At 27.6% G+C, this 18,717-nt stretch overlaps 3 protein-coding genes across 3 annotated transcripts; 2 read left to right on the top strand and 1 right to left on the bottom strand.

Moving 5' to 3' along the window:
- The first annotated feature begins 1,557 nt into the window (after positions 1-1,557).
- Positions 1,558-5,754, top strand: LOC112682019 (SH3 domain-binding glutamic acid-rich protein homolog). The gene is made up of 6 exons (XM_025552464.1): positions 1,558-1,844; positions 1,970-2,155; positions 4,168-4,272; positions 4,363-4,412; positions 4,736-4,823; positions 5,315-5,754. Exons 1-6 carry the CDS (start codon positions 1,800-1,802, stop codon positions 5,441-5,443), a joined length of 603 nt encoding a protein of 200 aa, XP_025408249.1. The 5' UTR covers positions 1,558-1,799; the 3' UTR covers positions 5,444-5,754.
- A 1,376-nt stretch (positions 5,755-7,130) lies between these two features.
- On the bottom strand, positions 7,131-10,145 carry LOC112682188 (ribonucleases P/MRP protein subunit POP1). Its single transcript, XM_025552712.1, has 6 exons — positions 9,859-10,145; positions 9,673-9,794; positions 9,373-9,609; positions 8,569-9,310; positions 8,242-8,487; positions 7,131-8,178 (listed from the first exon to the last, which is right to left on the bottom strand). Exons 1-6 carry the CDS (start codon positions 9,980-9,982, stop codon positions 7,184-7,186), a joined length of 2,466 nt encoding a protein of 821 aa, XP_025408497.1. The 5' UTR covers positions 9,983-10,145; the 3' UTR covers positions 7,131-7,183.
- Positions 10,146-11,665: 1,520 nt separating this feature from the next.
- Positions 11,666-17,216, top strand: LOC112682189 (tigger transposable element-derived protein 4-like). The gene is made up of 2 exons (XM_025552713.1): positions 11,666-13,720; positions 16,913-17,216. Exon 1 carries the CDS (start codon positions 11,923-11,925, stop codon positions 13,375-13,377), a length of 1,455 nt encoding a protein of 484 aa, XP_025408498.1. The 5' UTR covers positions 11,666-11,922; the 3' UTR covers positions 13,378-13,720; positions 16,913-17,216.
- The last annotated feature ends 1,501 nt before the right edge of the window (positions 17,217-18,717 follow it).

Raw genomic sequence — 18,717 nt, 5'->3', positions numbered from 1 at the left:
GGGGGGGGGGGTTCCACAGTTTATAGATAATTAATATAAACTATACATTATATTGTAATAGTTACGTCCTTATGCAGTTTTTGGAGGAAGTTGAATTAAATATATAATGTAATAATCGTATAGTCTTATGTAATATTATATATATACCTATATATTGTATTTAGCATTATAAATGATAAAGTATTGTTATAAAATAAATTCCAGTTGTCTCGATTTTTTGGCCAACTCCTCTATCACTTCATCAACAGTAATATCAACTTCCCTGTGAATGTTTAACACAGGGGCGTCATTTGGGGGATTCAGACTATACATTGACAGCCCTATTTTTTTAAATGTTTGATTGGCCCGTATAAAATGTTATAATTGCGCCGTCGTCGATAAAATGTAAGATGCAAACGCGCTGTAATGGTGCGAGTTTTTCATAAGAACCCATTGTCCTATTGAAGTATTGAAGAATTTTTTTAAATTCCGCTAAATAAACAGGATATATAAATGGCCTGGTGGAGGGAACAATTGGCCTGATTCAAATGTTTGCATCCCTATTGAAAAGTTGAAATGACGCCCCTGGTTTAACATAGCCAATTCTACAAATATGTAAGAATTTGTTTATTTTTGATTTTTTGGAGAGGTTCTGGGGGGGGGTCCAGTACTCCTGGACCCCTCTTGTAAAAACGTCCCTGCCTGTAAGACCTTCTGGCTACGCACCTATTTTAAATAAACTAATATCCGCTATGGCAAATGGTTGGAATAATATAGTTTCAAACAATTATTATATTCTACATCATATTTCTAACTATCTGTCAACCATCCATCCCAACTCGCTTGGAGGGTAAATCGTCTCCGACAATCGAGAAGTCTAATGTTACAATATTGTTTAAATGAATCATCGTGAAACCGTTAAATTTAATAGTTAAAAAACAAAACAGCGAGTTATTATTATGGTAATTTATTATTGAGTGTATCATACCGAACAGTTACGTAATTATATTATATATACAATGAAAATAAACCATTATTGTACTATCATTAAACAAGCAAACATCTCAATTATTAACTGTACAAAAGATCTGAGTTTTTAAAACATCCAAATCGCATGATGTAATGTTAAACAAAGTATGCATAAATGCAATAATTATATATATAAATATATATACAAACACACAAAAAATCGTACGAGATGGGTGTGTTTGGTGAATTATTCTGTAGGCACAGTCATATCTAATTGCGTGCGCCTAAACAATTGTTAAAATAACATAATATAAATAGTAAATGCGCTCGCATAAACAATTACCGACCACGTTAATAGTAATAATAACAATAAATACGATAATGGTGACTTCGGAAACTGTATAGTTATAATTTACGGATTATAAACAAAAAAAAAAAAATAGGCAATGATAAAAACAAAAGGGTAAAAGTAATGTGCATTATTATTGTGCCTATTCGCATTACAAAAGAGAACAATAGTCGACCTTAGGACAAATATACATTGGATCAAATGACAGAGCGGTTGTCGTGGTGCAGTAGTGGTATATGTTCACTTGAGACGCGCGCGCGCACACAGCTTTAATCCCTCCTCCGTCGGATGATAACGTTGCTTCAAATTTCTGATTGCAAAAAAATATTAATCCATTTCCGACGTCCGTCCGAACGTTCCGCTCTTCGGCTACTTCGGCCCGCGACCCGCTACAGTCTTCCATACGCATTCACCGCGTCAGCAGCTATTGTCTGATCTCCCGAGACTCGCTAATTTGTGAGATTCCCACTGCCCGAGAGCGATATAATTTCAATACACGAAAATGGTGGTGAAGGTGTACATTTCCGGCATATCGGGTAACAAGGAGGTAAGTCTCGTCTCGTACACGGTGACGTTGACGACGGCCGTATCGTCGGTCATGCATCTCATCATAGATGTGGTGTCCATTGGATGATTAAGACTAATGGCGTCCGGTCGATTTTCCTTCTGTAGGTGAAGAAACGCCAACAGAGAGTTACCATGATATTGGACAGCAAGAGTATAACCTACGATCTAGTGGACATCACAGAGCCAGGCAAAGAGGATGAAAAGACGTATATGCAAACTAACAGCAAGTCTAAGGATGGGTCAAAAAATGCATTGCCACCTCAGATTTTTAACGACGACGTATATTGTGGGGTTAGTATCTATTGGAATGTTGTCAATAGTGCCAAAACATAAAGAGTGATTAATTTTTTAAAGCTATTAAAACGTATAGCAATTGAGTGGTTTGACACAATGACAATTGGTTTATTGTAGTTATTCAAATTCTTGTTTTATTGTTTATTCATTTCTTTGTATTGGATACTATTAAATCAGTTTCAGAATTAGAAAGTCATTTTTACCATATTAGGATAATGTATTTCTCTTTTTTCCATATCTATCTTGTCATGCTCTACATCCACAATTAAGTTTATTTCAATTTAATAAGGAATATTTTACATTGATATTTTTTTATTATTACATTTTAATATTTATGCTATACATGAGTATTTTTTGATTATATCAAAAAAAAAGAGCTTTTCCTGATTTTTTCTGTTTCTGTAAATATATTAAGACCATTACATAACTATAATAGTTAAGTACTTATAGTAAATGAATGAGTAATAATTAAACTATTTATATTTACTGTTTAAATTTGATAAGTTGTAGAATCTAGATGATCAAAATCTTAACTTTTATTTTTAAAAAATAATTTGTTTCTAATTTTTCTAATGAAGTTTGACTATATTTGGTATATTCATGCCTAATACATAATAAGGCATATAATCAATTTAATTGTAATATAAACTTATAGCTGGATATCAATTAACCTCTTAATTTTTCCAATTGTACAGATATATGACATAACATATTTTGAACACATTATAATTAATGCATATTTATTAAAAAAAATTGTGAATTCTCATTTTAATATTTGGATGACTTATAGACCAACAGTACACCTTTTCTAATTAATTGATTTTATCTAAAAATTTAAAATTTTTTTTTATATTTTTTCCTAGAACTATTTTCTATGATTGGATTTATATAAATGATCAATATTTTTGTAAATCTGACTTTCTGTATGTTCTACAAAAATAACTACTTTTTCGTATCATGTTATGTTTTTACTCAAAATAATAATTTTTTGTATGGTTTTTTTTTATTATTATATAAATGTTGTTTTATTATTAATATTATTTGAATATTGTTTTCTTATTTTTTAAGCTAAAATTATTCAATACTTGTTAGAATTTTAATACAATTTATTATTATTTCTGTTATCTGCTGTAAAAAAAAGCATTAGGAAAATTGTTACAAAATAGTTAATCTGTTTAAAATAAATAATATATATCTTCATTTTTTTAAATTTAATTTTTCGTTACCAAAAACTATATAAAGAAATAATTATTAAATACATACATTTCAGTTAATATACAGGGTTATTCAAGATGATTCATCTGATTTCAAATGCTTAGATATTTTTATTTTTTAGTCTAAGAACAATATATTATACATTAAATAAAAGAGAAATTGGTCAAGTTTAATTAATTTTACATATAAATGTTCTATATGAGTTCCTCTGGTCACACGAACAATATCTAGCCGATAGTCAATCTCATTCCATATTTCTTATAGCATATATTTTGTAATTAATTCCAAAAGATACATGGATACACGTGGGTCGGCATGTGCTTTTTCCTTTGCCCAAACACCTTGTTTCTTCAAACTGCTAATACCTTTGACGTATGCTCTGAGAATTCGGTACATCGATCCCGTAAAGACCGTGAAAATCGTGTTGCATGGTTATTACCGATTCACATTTTGAAAATCGCAACACTCAAAATGCTTTCTGCTGTTTGGTCAACATATTTACATATAATAACTTATCGCTTAAAAGCAATAATTGTAAAATAAACAATTAATAACATTCTAAAACTTGGGAATACCCTCTATTAATTTGTATATAATTTGATAAGATAAAATGTAGAATTACCATTTTATAGCTATTTGAAATCGGATGAATCATTTTGAATAACTCTGTATAGTACATTGTTTATTTTATAAACAATAAAATAAAACTTTTTAATTATTGGCAGTTTTTTGATTTTTCAATATTTTATTTTATTTAATTGTATTTATGAAAAATTCAATTAATATACTTGCAGGACTATGATGATTTTGATACCGCAAATGAAATGGATGAATTAGATAAATTTTTTGATATTTCTACCAAAAGTCCACCTAAAGAATTGAATGGCTCAATTAGTGTAGTAAGTAATGAATTAATATTGTATGCTTTTTTAAATAAATATTTTGATTGGATTGAATTTGATAAGTAATAATTTAATAACGTTTTTAAGGAAGAAACTAAAGTTGAAATCACAAATGGAGATAATGATAAAAATAATGGGTAAATATATTAAAATAATTATATTTTTTTTCATTTACTTAATTTATGTTTTTACATAATATACTTAATGCATAAAACATAAATATGTTATATCTTTCAAATACTATTATTTTATAAGACAATTTAATTTTAAATATACATATACAAACATATATATTTATATGTTTTATTCAATTTTGTTGAATATATTTAAAATGTATTTTAAAACCATGTTTATTTTTGAATGATTTTAGAGGTAATTTAAATTTAAATGATACTTAAAATTATAATTTTGTTCTAATTTATATCTATTAAAATTGAGCTTAAATTGGTACAATTTGTAGAATTGTAATAGAAAAAAATAATGAAGAACAACATAAGCCTTTGACTTCTGATGAGGAAGATAGTGATAGTGAATCGCTTGACACAAAGGTGACAAGCAATTATTTTAAAATAAATAATTACTAAAAATTTGTTAACAAATTTATTATTTACTAAGATACTTCTGGTTTAGTTTTTAACAGAAATTTCCATTGTACTATATATAACAAGTAACATTTATTTATAAAGTATATTTATATAAAATGTATGAAAATGTTTGCAATTAATTATTAAAAAAAAATAAACCAAACTTTAACATTTGTGTTTATTAATATTTAAAATATTAATTATCATAAGACTAACTGTTTTTTAACTTATTAAAACAAATTTAAAAAGTTTTAGTAGTATATGTAGTATTACATACTTAAAATATTATATTGCTACTTAAATTTGTGTTTTATCATAACTTAATTGATTTTTTTTTATTGGTCATCTATAATATTTTAATGTTTGAGAGTTTTAGTATTATTATAACTGCATTCTAACTTTATGATTTTAATGATAAGCAATAAATAAACTTTAATATTTTATACTGATTTCAGAACAAATTAAAGGATATAACAGAAAGTCCAAATTCCATCCCACTTCCTGATGACATAAATGTATTATTGGATATCCCAGAAACAAAACAAGAATTGCTTTCAGAAACCGAAGAGGAAATCGAAGAGTGAGATGTTTAACCTACTCAAAATTATTATTAAAGAGAAAAATGTACAAAATTACTTTAATTTTTGATGCTCTATCTCTATTATCTAACAAGTTTTGGTTTTATTTATTTTTCCTTAACAAAAGTTACTATGTTTTTTTAGTTTAAAATCTCAAGTATAATATTAATTAATTAATATTTTTTTTCTTTTCAATCTTCAGTTATAACAAGCTTATAGTTGTGTCTCATATATTTCTTTATGACTGAGATTTATTTAGATGTATGTATAGATTTGCTGTAAGAATAGAACAATTTTAAAATTTTAATTGATAGCCTAATTAATACATTAATGCTTTACATACATTTATAATTATTACTATATATATAACATTTATTTATTTAATGTTTCAAATTATACAATTGTTATACCAATGAAGGCAATAATTTGTTGTCAGCTCATAATTAATTGTAATATTTATTAAATGCCTTATTTAATTATTAATTTATTGTTTACTTCTATACCGAATTGTATATAATACTTTATTTTATTTATTTATCGAGGCAAGGAATGCTTTTTTTTTTTAAAAAAAAAGAACCAGCATTTGACTGTATTATTATAATATCTAAGAAGTTATAATTAATGAAAATAAACTATTTTTATTATTATTTATATCATTTTTTTTTTACATAAAATTATTTTAATGACAAATTTGCATTGATTATTTCTGTATTACAACAAAAAAATGAGCATAATGTTTACCTTATTTTTGAGTATTAAAAGCTTTGCTAATTATATTGTTTAGTATCAGTGCTTGTAAGACAATAGTAACATGTTCAATAATTGTATTGGCTGTTGTTCATTTTAGAAAAGTTTGAAACAGGTTGATATATAATTATGTTTGTTTAATATATATAATTAGAAAATATTTCAATTGGAATAATAATTTTATTCTCATCATTCACTGTAATTATTAACACTTATAATATTTATTAGTGTTTGCGTCAGCTATTTATAAAAGTTATAATTTAAAGAAAAAAAGTATAATCAAAGCACATGAATAGCTTAAAATAATAATCAATATAAATGACCATTGTCCATATTCATGTTATTTTATAATCACCAATTAAACCTTGTTATATGCAAGACAACACCAAAAAAAAAAAAATCGAAAATCTCGTAAGTTGGTCAAACAATCTATGTCAAATTGACACTTTTATAAACATTAAGGTTTTATACCTAAAAATCACCACTAGATAAAACAAATCATCAAATTAATTACAACAAAAACAATAACCACAAATGGCAAGACCTGGGTTTTAATAGAAAAGATGAAACTATTTTGAACCGCTTCCAAATAAGGCATACTTTTACAACACACAATTACATCATGATCAGAAACAACCCCTCTACAAGTGAATCATACGTAGTGGATTATATAGATATACTAACCGAATACTTCAAGTTTGAAGACTCAAGAAACAAACACTATATATCTTATCAACTAGGAGAAGCCCTACAATCCATAAAATATCATCATCATTTATTAAAAGAAATAAAATCATATAACCTAATATATACATAAAATTAACTAACTGTAATCCATATGTAAATAAAATTTTAACCAATTACCAATGGTTTTAGTAACAAATGTAATTATGATCAATAATATAAAATAAAAAAACATGATTTATATAACTTATACACAAAAACAATTAATCAATCAGTCTAAATTTAATTGAAAATCGTAAAATATTGATTCACACATTAACTTGTTATACTTAAAAGGGCATATCTATACTGATTTGTACTGGGGTTTCGAACAAGCACATAAGGTAAGTTTGATTTGCACTCTGACCAGAGGTTAAATAGTTCCAACAGTGCTGGGCCAGGCATGTAACCAATGCCAACACTTTTAAATTTGGAAAAACTGAAATGACTTTGGCAGGAAAAACCCAAAATAACACGACTGCAACTGTTTTTCAATGATAACTGTTCCTCAGGAATCCATAGTTTTCTCATCTGATTTAAATATTCTTTGACTATTTGTGATGTTGGAGATATTTTATTTTTAACCCGTTTACAGAGCGTGTTTCTCTTTTTTTTCTCGGATATTCTTTTACGTCTAAGAGATCTCAAAAGCTTTTTATGTTCCAAACGATAGACCTTGCGTTTAAAATCATTCAAATCTTTATGTATTTTTTCAAGAGGACCCAAGTTAGATTCAGTTTCCAATTTATATAAATCATTGGAAGTTGGTAAACACACATGTGAATTGGATTTCAAAATACCTTTATGTAAAATTGTAAGTGATATGGGAATTAAACAATGTTCAAAGTCAGAAAATTCAGTCTTTAATTTATTAACATCAATTTTTTCCTTCAGTTTTGATGTTAAGTTTTGTAGATAAGTCAATACTTTAATATTTCGCAGCACAATAATTTTATTATAGTTTGACATCCATTCATTGCAGAGAATATCCCAAGGACAATGAAATGGAGTTTGAAAACCTAATTTAATGTAGTTATTTCGCATTTGTGGGGGAAGTTTAAAGTGTTTTTGCATTGCTTCTTCTTTTTCTTGCACTGCTCTTATTTTCCCTGCATCAGTATCAGGTCCATCTGATTGTGGCAAACACCGTTCTATAACCATGGTTGTAGTATCTCTTAATCCTCCAGGTTGACAGCCATTCATAATTAACCCCAACCAAAATGGCATTGCCCATTTTGCGGGCAACACAATATCCCAACCACTTCCATATCCTTAAACAAACAACATTTTTGATTTAATAATTTGATATAAATAATAGAAATGTTATAAAATACCAGTTCGATAAATTGGTTGGCACTGTCCAGGTCGTTGAATTAAAAGTATAGGAATAACAGACATTGAATGTTCGTCCAGTGCAATTTTATCATTTCCAGAAATAACATATTTACTACGTAATGTATTAATTTTACAATTTGACATCTTATTCTGAGTTGACCATTTTCGTACCATTGAATCCCAAATCTTAGAGTAACTTGCTGCAGTTGGAAGTGTTAAAGAATAGTCATCTGACAATAGAAAATCTAAGAAAAATAATTTGAAACTAATTAATTTGGTTTTTCCTTTACTATTAAATTGTAAATTATGCATGGAATATAAAAAACCTTTTGAGCTGGGTATAGCTTTTGTTCTCTTCTTTGGAAACACCAACCTTGGATCTATAGTATGAAATCCTATCACACAGTTTGATGGGTATGATTCTGGTCTATTGGCACCACTTAAAGATTCCCAAAGTTCTTTTTGGATATTACAAGAAGTTCTAAAATTTTTCAAATGTGAACTCCACCAATCTCCTTCATCATAATTGTTTGAATTAATTAAATCTGCAGGATACAGTACATGATTCAAAACACTATTCGACAATGGTCCAGTCAGTCGTAACCGATTCAGAGTGTCTTTTAATAAATTCATCTTAATAGCACCATTAGTATAAGAAAAGCCATTCTCAGAAACTTCTGTAACTTTTAAATAATTGGCAGTTTCAACAAGTTTTGGTTTTTTTAGAACTGGCGGTTCCCACTCTAAAAACTCAGAATCTACTTGTTTAAAATTAAATGTAATTTGTAGCTCATTGGCTACCTGTTTATAAATTGAAGGCTCAGTCCAAATCCACAGTGTTCTTGTATCTTCTTCAATATAAGTATCCCAAAAAAATGATACTCTACCAATAGCCTCATATGGATAAGCATCATGTCTATACATGAATATTGATCCTTCTCTAGTTCCTCGTTCATAACATTTAGCTTTAAATGTACGTCCACAATCCTGATTAACATGGTGCATTAACCCTTCAACAATTTGATCATAGGGTCCTTTTAATTCAATACAACTTATGTAAGATATATCCTAAACCAATAATATAATAATTGATGCATAAATGTAATGAAGAATTTTATATGAATTCTTACCTGAACTAAACAATGGTTTCCTATTGCTCTGTAACATGCTCTGTATGTCTTATCATGTGAGTGCTTTGGTAATTTATATCCATCTTTGAGCACCATATGAAATCGTTTTGCAAACCATACATGAGTTTCTAACCAAATTCCATTTTTTTGACGTCGTAAGTAGTCTAAACGGCGAGTTTTGGATCTACATCTATAATCTTTTCTTCGTCTTACATGTTTATTAATTTGCTTTTCGATCTAAATAATATTTCAATACAATTTTAAACATTTAATGTATAATTATTCTTTGAAGATAATCACCGATTTTTTATGAGCATCTTGTAAATCTTTTGGCATTCGCTTTACGGTTGTGCTCATCACTCGACGACGCATTTTTTTTGGAAGACGTTGGAATATCATTTTATTGTTCTTTCTTGGAGTATCTAAAAACATTCATTACATTTCATAATTTTTCATTGGTTATAATATGATTTTTTAATTGCTTACTTATTTCCGTGAGTAAGGCTTGTATTTCCTGATTGCGTGCAGAAATGAATGAATCAACGTCAATTTGATTCCCTGGTCGGATGTGGCCATCGGTGTTTTCCAACATTTTATGAAAATGATCCATAACTTTTGGATGGGAGAATGACAAAGGAAATTGAAAAACACGTATGAAAACGAACACAAGTTTATCGCGTATAATTAAAAATGTTATTTTATTATTTTCGATTGACCATTATAGATACGAAATGGACACAAACCGGGAGAACTGGCGCGCACATGACATACGCAATTCTAACGTGTTTTCTACTGATAACGGACCACGGTCGGAATTCAGTGATAACATAAGGGGTGGACACCTTTGGGCGGCGGTCACAGATATCTATATTAATATCTATAATATAGATATCTGTGGCGGCGGTCCAATAACAGATAATCAGTCGACCACGACACTAATGGTAAACAATGGGAACATGCATACGACAAAGTAAAGAATTTTTAAGTTTGATTTATATTAACAATGAGTATAGTAATGATCAGTACTACGTTTTTATATTATCGGGATTAAAAGTTTTAAGTTTATCGTTTGATTTTTATTGTATAAAGGATTCCAATTTTTTGCCGTGAATAACTGGTCAAACTGGCTTTGCTGTTAACCTTCGATGTCATGGCCGACTGATTCAAGCCATAATGGTTGCCCTATGCTGTCTGTGTAAAATGTTATCAGTGTTCATTCTAATTGTTATATTATTCCGTAGATATAGATATAAGTTATATTATATATCTATGTATTATTCTAATTATATTCCGTAATAACATCAACATTGTCGCTGTTTTCTTTCTTCCATGACGAATTGCCGGAAATTTTATCAATTTCTATATCGTCATCACCACCACTGCAGAAAAAAATAATTATTTTGCAATACGGTTCCGGTTTGCCTGTTAATAATTTCTGCCACGAAAGTTTTGCCGATCAGTTCTCGGTCATTTCCGACTTCCGAGAAACGTCTGGAACTCAAATCCCAAGTAAGTGTTTGTTCAATGAACTTTTATTTTTCTTTTAAATTATTGGCGAGCAGTTATTAGCTGACAATTGGTGGCTGACTAAAATCGGGGTTGACTCGTTGAATTGTGAGTTTGTAAAGAAATTTAATCTCATCAATGTTATAATATCCCTAACAATTCAAAAATTAATGGGAAAACCATAATTGACCAGTGAATGTTCACATATTTTTTGTTTTTACTCTTATCTGATAATCAGTCTTTAAAAATATTAGTTAAATGTATATCTATTTCCAAAAAAATCACTGATTTTTGTAGATTTAAAAAAATGGCTTTATATAATGTATGGAAAATTAATGCAGATGATTTAAAGATGTTCAGAATTTTTCATTATATTTAATTAAAATATAATGTTAGTTGATCTAAAACGGTTGTTTTGGTAATTACGCATAGTTTTCTACGTATTTCTTTAATAAAAATACACTTCTAATCTTAATACATACATTTTTAACTTAATTATATGATAAATATTTTATTTAATTTATAGTAATTTGTTATGTATTATTTTTTTATTTTTAGAATGATCACAGATGTACAACTAGCTGTATTCGCTAATGTCTTAGGAGTTGGCTTATTTCTACTTGTGGTACTTTATCACTATGTTACGGCAAATTTTCCATCAAAATAATTTGTCATTGTAAGTACTCATAACTTAATTTATTGTAAAATAACAAAATATTATTTTTATTAATTTTTTTGTAGGTTTCAAGTTCACATTATATGTTATGACTTTTCAAGTACAGTAAAACCTCGCTATTACAATATTATTTTATGAAAATTTTTATATTTTTCAATTTAATATGTTTATATTTATTATGTTAGTTGTAGGATGTGCTAATAGTCTAAAATAGGTAAAAATTTTGTTTAATACATTCTTATATTTTTGTAAATAAGGCTGCTCTATTCATAGTACATTATTAAAAAAATTTGTATTAAGACTTCTGTAGGTTTTGTTTAGTATCATATTTTTTTGTATGAGTATATGCAGTTTTTTATGTGTTCAGTATGAGTTCTAAAATATCACGCAAAGCACTTACTATAACTGAAAAGTTATCAATTTTAGAAAAGTATGATGCTAATACTACATTTACAAAAAAAAAGCTAGCAAAATTGTTAAATATTCCAGAATCAACATTACGAACAATAATATACAAAAGAAAAGAAATTGAAAGTAATGCTTTTAATGGACCAACTAAACGAAAGAAAATAAAATTTGGGAAATATTTCACACTAGAAAAAATTCTAGTAGAGTGGATTCATGAAGCTAATGTTTATTCTGTACCTATTAATGGTCCCATTATCCAAGAAAAAGCCTTGGAAATTTCCAAATTATTGAATATTAAAGATTTCAATGCAACTAATGGATGGTTAGATCGATTTAAGAATCGACACCATATTGTTTATTCCCGAATCAACGGTAAATTCAAATCTGATGTTGATAATAAACTTTGGTTTTTAAACCTCATGTCTAAGTATACCAATAAATATGCTTCAAAAGACATTTTTAATGCTTGTGAGTTTGGATTGTTTTTTAAAGTAATGCCTGATAAATCAATTATGTATAAAAATAACAAATGTTCCAATGGTGAACTAAGTGAAGAACGTCTTACTGTGCTTATCTGTGCTAATTCTGATGGGACAGAAAAATTGAAGCCACTTGTAATTGGAAAGTCGTTGCAACCTAAATGTTTCACAAATATCAAAACTTTTCCATGCGAGTATATTGCACAAAAGCAAGTATGGATGACTAGTGAACATTTTAGTTCTTGGGTCAAAGAGTTAGATTTAAAAATGGGAGAAAAAAATCGTGAAATTTTATTATTTCTGGATAGTTGTCCTGTTCATTCCAAAAATATTTCATTAAAAAACATGAAATTAGTGTTTTTTCCAGAGAATGTCTCAAGCAAACTTCAACCTATGAATCAAGGTATAATTAAAGTCTTGAAACGATATTATCGAAAGCATTTATTTCTACGATATTTAAATGTTATTCAAAACTCAAACATTAAACCACTCAACATATTGGATGCATTATATTATATAACTGCTGCGTGGAATAGCATACAGCCCCAGATAATTGCTAATAGTTTTAAGAAAGCTGGAATTAGCATGTCTTGTGGTGAACTTGTTGATAATGCTAAATCAAATGACTTAGAAGATGAATCGTTTAAAAACACTCAAATTAATTTTGAAGAATATGTTGAAGTGGATGAAAATCTAATTACCTATGAGCCAAATTTACAAAATTCTAAAAAAGAAGTTAATTATGTTCATAATGAAAATAATGGTGAAGAAGATGATGATTCAACAATTGAGGTTTTACCTACATTATCCTGTACAATGAATGCTATCAATGTAGTAAGGCGTTTTATTTCTACATTAGAAAAAAGTGAAGCAGCTATGTATAATATTAACTGCGTTGAGAATGAAATTGTACGTAAACAATCAAACTTGTTATAAAAAATGTTACTCGAGATTAAAATAACATAAGAAAATTGTTCAATTTCATAGTATTTTGTAGGATTAAATTATCTTTTAAATACATCATACATTTCACATTAAATAAATTGGAAACATTTAATAATAAATGCTTAATGTAAAATCTCACATAAATATGATTTTCCTATGATCTCTTGATAAATGTATATGAGGTTTTACTGTATGTAATTTAAAATGAAAAGTTACTATCCAACAGTAACTAATCAAAGTTATTTTTTACTTAATAGAATTTAAAATATATACTCCTAGTCCCAGATCACATTTACAGCTTTTACAGATTACAATTTTTCATCAAATTTACTAAGTACATAAGTATATAATTGTATATTCTATGTATAATATTTGTATACAGTTGTTGACTAAGATAATATTTGTTATAAATTTTAATCATTGATACAATCTTCCAAAAAAAATGTTTTGATTTAAATTGCGAGGTAAGTTCCGTTTGGCAATAAAAACATGTAAATGTGTAAATTTTAAAATAATTTTTATTTGAATATAAAATACAAGTACAACCTTATTTTTCAACATAGTTACTACCATTGTTTAAGCATTTATCATATTGGGATACTAGTTTTTGTATCCCTTCATCATAGAAAGATGACGCCTGTGATTGTAACCATGCGCTAACAGCCTTTTTCACCTTATCATCTTCGTTGAATTTCTAGCCACCCATAAATGATTTCATGTGTAAAAAAAGATGAAAATCACTGGGTGCCTAATCTGGACTGTAGGGCGGATGATTAAATTGTTCCCATACAAAATCTGCAAGTTGTTTTGTCACATTTGTTGTGTGTGGCGGTCATTGTCGTGGATGAAAACTATGTCACGGCTAAGCATGCCTCGTCGTTTATTTTTTATTACACTACGTAGTTTTTAAGCGTCTCGCAATAGGAATTTGCGTTGATTGTTTGATCACGCAGTTTTTCGAGTAGTCAGTGTCCGTTTGCTTTTTTTCGTTGATGGCGATGTGGTATATCTCCACATCATACTTTGTTGTTTTGATTTAGGGGTGACATGAGAAACCCAAGTCTCGTCCCCTGTGACAATGCGGCTTAAAAAGTTATCACAGTCATCTTCGTATCGTGACAAAAACTGAAGTACATTACCCTGATGTTTCATTTTGTGTTCATCAGTAAGAATTTTCGGCACCCAACGTGCGCATAATTTTCGAAAATTCAATTTCATTGACATAATTTCATGAAGAAGAGAACAGGAAATTCGAGGAAAATGTATTGATTATGACGTCATGGTGAACCTTCTGTTTTCATGAATTTTTTTTTTTTACTTGCACTAAAACATCATTATCCAAAGGTGGTCGCTTTGTTCGTTCTTCATCGTGAAAATTTGTACGGCTTCCATTGAAAAGTCGCACCCATTTCCTAACCATTGTATCATTCATAACATCTCCATAAACTTCACATATTTGACGATGAATATTAACTGGTTTGATATTCTTTGCATTTAGAAAACGAATCACAGATCGTACCTCACATGGCGGAATTTTCTATTCGTTTATCTATTTTAAAACACTCGCCACGTGACGTACGTATACTAAAGCCCGGTTTACACTTGTCATATTTTATACCCAAGACGTCTGTGTGTCTCGGATCCGTGGCACGGATTATTCTTTGATTATCAAGTAAATAAAATAAAAATAAAAAAATAATATTTATTATTTATTAAATATTATTTAATAATTAAATAATTAAAATAAATCATCGCGTTCACGTTCGTGCTGTTTGTCTCGTACGAGTCAATGATCGTATCCGTGGTGCCACGGACATGTATCAAAATTATCGAACGAAATTCCATCCGATAATAAATATAACTGCGGTAACAATTAATCAATCATTCAGTGCACTTGAAGTTAAAGTTGATAGTGTTATATAATATTATATTTCATCGTATCAAATATCATAGTAGTATATCATAGTAATATATAATATTATTGTAATTAAATAATATAATAATGTATTGTCTAATAAATGTCCGAAAAAAATGGTCTGATGATATGACAATGAAATTTGTAAATATATACTCGACATTAGAAATTTTGTAGTAACATATTCGATGCATCAAACTTATTTCGTTTAAAAACCCATTGCCTAACCCAACATTTTATTTTATTTTTATTTTTACTAGACAAAATTTGTTGTTTATACTCATTAGCTTAAAGTCCACAAACTGAAAGAACGGCATCCGCCACGTCTGGATCCATTTTTAATACTAAAATGTAATTATATAGAACAGCTGTTCTCAACCTGTGGTCCGCGGCCCTCTAGGGGTCCGTGATACTCATTTTGGGGGTTCGCGACAGTTCTAACTCATAAAATACGTCAATACGTGACATGAGAGCATTAATGTAATATTGTTGGATTATTATTATTATTAATTTATTTTTCATATATTTTTTATTATACAATAGATAGATCTTATCTCCATACGATGTTCAAAAACTTGTATCTTAAGTCTAACATCAACCATCACATCAAATTAATTAATATAATAATTAAATTTTAAAAATATTACAAAAAAAAAAAAAAAATAGAACTAAAATAAATAATATTAAATTACTGAAAAATGAACTGTAATAAAAATATTTATAAATATATATGTTTTGTTATGTCTACTAATATAATTTATTATATAAAATCATTTTTATAATTTTGGTTTTAATATCATGAGGTGTTTTGTACAAAAAAAAGTATTCTAAAAAAAAATTCGTAAGGGGGTCGCAATTTCTAAAAATCTTTTACCAAGGGTCCGTGATCTACAAAATGTTAAGAACCGCTGATATAGAATGCATACTCTGACATCGACATTGACAATGTATAGTGTAACGTCAGAATTCGTATCAGTGACCCACGGATTCGAGGCACACGGATATGGTCTCGGATATAAAATATGACAAGTGGAAACGGGGCTTAACTAGTCACGGATAGTAGGATATGACCGTAATTAAGATAACATCGCAAACGCGATAAAAATAGGTAACGGAACTTACTTTCTGGACGTACTTAAATAAATATTTTAAATAACTTATTTATTCTTTACAGTTCATTTATAATTCTATAATGTGCTGGTAGTTTGTATATTGCTAAATTTTTATCTTGTGTCCATCAATATCTCATTTAAAATTTATTGAATTAAGATATATTTTTAATGATTTTAAATTATAACTTTGGTTTGATTTTATTTTAATTAGAAACTTTCAAATAAGTTTATTATATTATGTTTTAATATTTTTTTGTAAATTAACTTCCTAATTCTTTATGAAATGAACATGAATAAGTATAATCATTCAATTAAAAAATATCGTATGACTATGTCATGTACAGTAAGAAAATTTGAGAATAATGTTATACTAGTCAATTTCTTATAAATAAATGATAATTTAAGTGATAATTACATATCAATGTTTATAATAAATATATATAAAAACCCTTTGAAAATAGTTGTCATCATTTTCACTTTTAAATTATTATTTTTACAGAATGCCAACATGAATTACATTCCAGTGACTTGCAACAACTGCGGGTTGGATATCATACCATAGCTTTAATTAAATAATCAATTCTTATTAGAAAATTCAAAATTTGATATGTATTCTTCAAATAGAATCCATTGGTTCAATGGTTGCAGAAATATAATAACAATTGGAAGTAAGAATATATATTCAGATCGTATGAGTTGTTCTAATATAAAATATGAATGGCCTTATCCATGAGTTTCATTTTACCAATTTATAAATATATTGATTTATATAAAAAGTCAATAAATAGTTTTTAATATTATTATTATTATTATTATTATTATTTTTCCATAGTTTAAAATTAATTAAATATAACTTATTTGGTAAACTATGAATACAACTGCAATGTAAAATATCTAATTATTAAATTTATGCTTAATTATATTTTGTTTTATAATTAGTAATTCCCTTTCATTTATTTAAGCCTGTTATAATTTTTCATATAAAATATTAATTTGACTGTTATGTATAAGAATTATGTATCAAATATACTTATATGATTTTTCATAATTTTTTGCAATAAATTCCAGTTCTAAAAAAAAAAAAAAAGCTTAGGTTAAAATTTATGGTATGATTAATAAATTTTTAATTTTGATTCAATAATTTTCAGTTTTTAAAAAATTTTATGACTTCCTATAAATTTTTTGATTAATTTTTTTTAATTTTTTGTATTCATAAAGAACTTTTTATAAGTTTTCAATTAAAACAGGTGATAAATTATTTTATTAATGGATTAAAATTCAAACCAAAATATAAATTTTTTTACTTTTACTTAGATAAACTTCTAGCGTTTATAAGCAACTAATAGGGATTATCATTTTATCCAAGTGGATTGACCTAAAACTTGTTTAGCCTGGTTGGATTCAACAAGTATTATATTTGGGTGTTATTCTAACAATGTAAGAGTGTAAGTTAGCTAGATGGATGGGTAGATCTTACCACTAGAGATAAAATAGGGGTCCTCTTTCGATTTTTTATACTGACGATTTTTTTTGTTAGACAAGACATTAAAGCGGATGTAGGTTCTATGAAAGCAAGGGCAGATTCAATATTTATTTACAGTCAAGGGCGTCCATATGGGGTGCAAGGGAGGGACATGTTCCCCCCCTGGAAAATTTCAAAAATCTTGGAAAATTGATTACAATGATAAAAAAATATTTATTTAAATAGAATTTAAAAATATATATGAAAATCTATAATTTGTTTATGAAAAATCTATTTATTTAGTTTAGAAAATCAAGTTATCACTATAATTAACAATACGCTTTTTCGTTTCTATTCTATGGATCATTATCAATTCTTAAAATATTGTGTATTTCCAGAAATACGGTATGTGTGTGTGTGTAAACAACCATAATATTTATATTATTAATTAAATAAAAATTTCAATAAATTATTTTTATGGTAAATTGGTTAAATAATTATTATTTTATAGTCTTCCAGTTTGATATATATTATGTAATAGTTTAATGTAAAGTTGTAAACCCCTTCCTATATCGTGGGTCATTCCTATTTATGAATAGATTGATAAATTAAAATGTTGTCCTCCCCTTGAAAATTTTCCTATGGACGCCTTTGTTTACAGTCTGGGCATTTTATAGAATAAATAATATAATTATCATCTGCGTATGAAGTGGTGCCTTAAAAGAAGGATCATAGACTTCAAAAATGATGTGACAAATTAATGTTAATGTAATGAAGGTTATACATTTTTATTATATATCTAGTTATTTAGTGTAGGATTTATTTAGGATTTATTTGGAAGT

The sequence above is a fragment of the Sipha flava genome, unplaced genomic scaffold (genome assembly GCF_003268045.1).
Source record: "Sipha flava isolate LNK unplaced genomic scaffold, YSA_version1 1_pilon_pilon, whole genome shotgun sequence".
Lineage (NCBI taxonomy): Eukaryota > Metazoa > Arthropoda > Insecta > Hemiptera > Aphididae > Sipha > Sipha flava.
This window is presented reverse-complemented; position numbering and strand designations above follow the sequence as displayed.

What these genes read in the sequence shown, in the direction of transcription:
- LOC112682019 (XM_025552464.1), top strand. Translation starts at nt 1,800, where the DNA reads ATGGTGGTGAAGGTGTACATTTCCGGCATATCGGGTAACAAGGAG. An exon ending in GCATATCGGGTAACAAGGAG is followed by an intron (nt 1,845 to 1,969) that starts GTAAGTCTCGTC and finishes TTCCTTCTGTAG; the next exon opens with GTGAAGAAACGCCAACAGAG. An exon ending in TGAATGGCTCAATTAGTGTA is followed by an intron (nt 4,273 to 4,362) that starts GTAAGTAATGAA and finishes AACGTTTTTAAG; the next exon opens with GAAGAAACTAAAGTTGAAAT.
- LOC112682188 (XM_025552712.1), bottom strand. Translation starts at nt 9,982, where the DNA reads ATGGATCATTTTCATAAAATGTTGGAAAACACCGATGGCCACATCCGA. An exon ending in AAGATGCTCATAAAAAATCG is followed by an intron (nt 9,610 to 9,672) that starts GTGATTATCTTC and finishes AATATTATTTAG; the next exon opens with ATCGAAAAGCAAATTAATAA. An exon ending in CCAACCAATTTATCGAACTG is followed by an intron (nt 8,179 to 8,241) that starts GTATTTTATAAC and finishes TGTTTGTTTAAG; the next exon opens with GATATGGAAGTGGTTGGGAT.
- LOC112682189 (XM_025552713.1), top strand. Translation starts at nt 11,923, where the DNA reads ATGAGTTCTAAAATATCACGCAAAGCACTTACTATAACTGAAAAGTTA.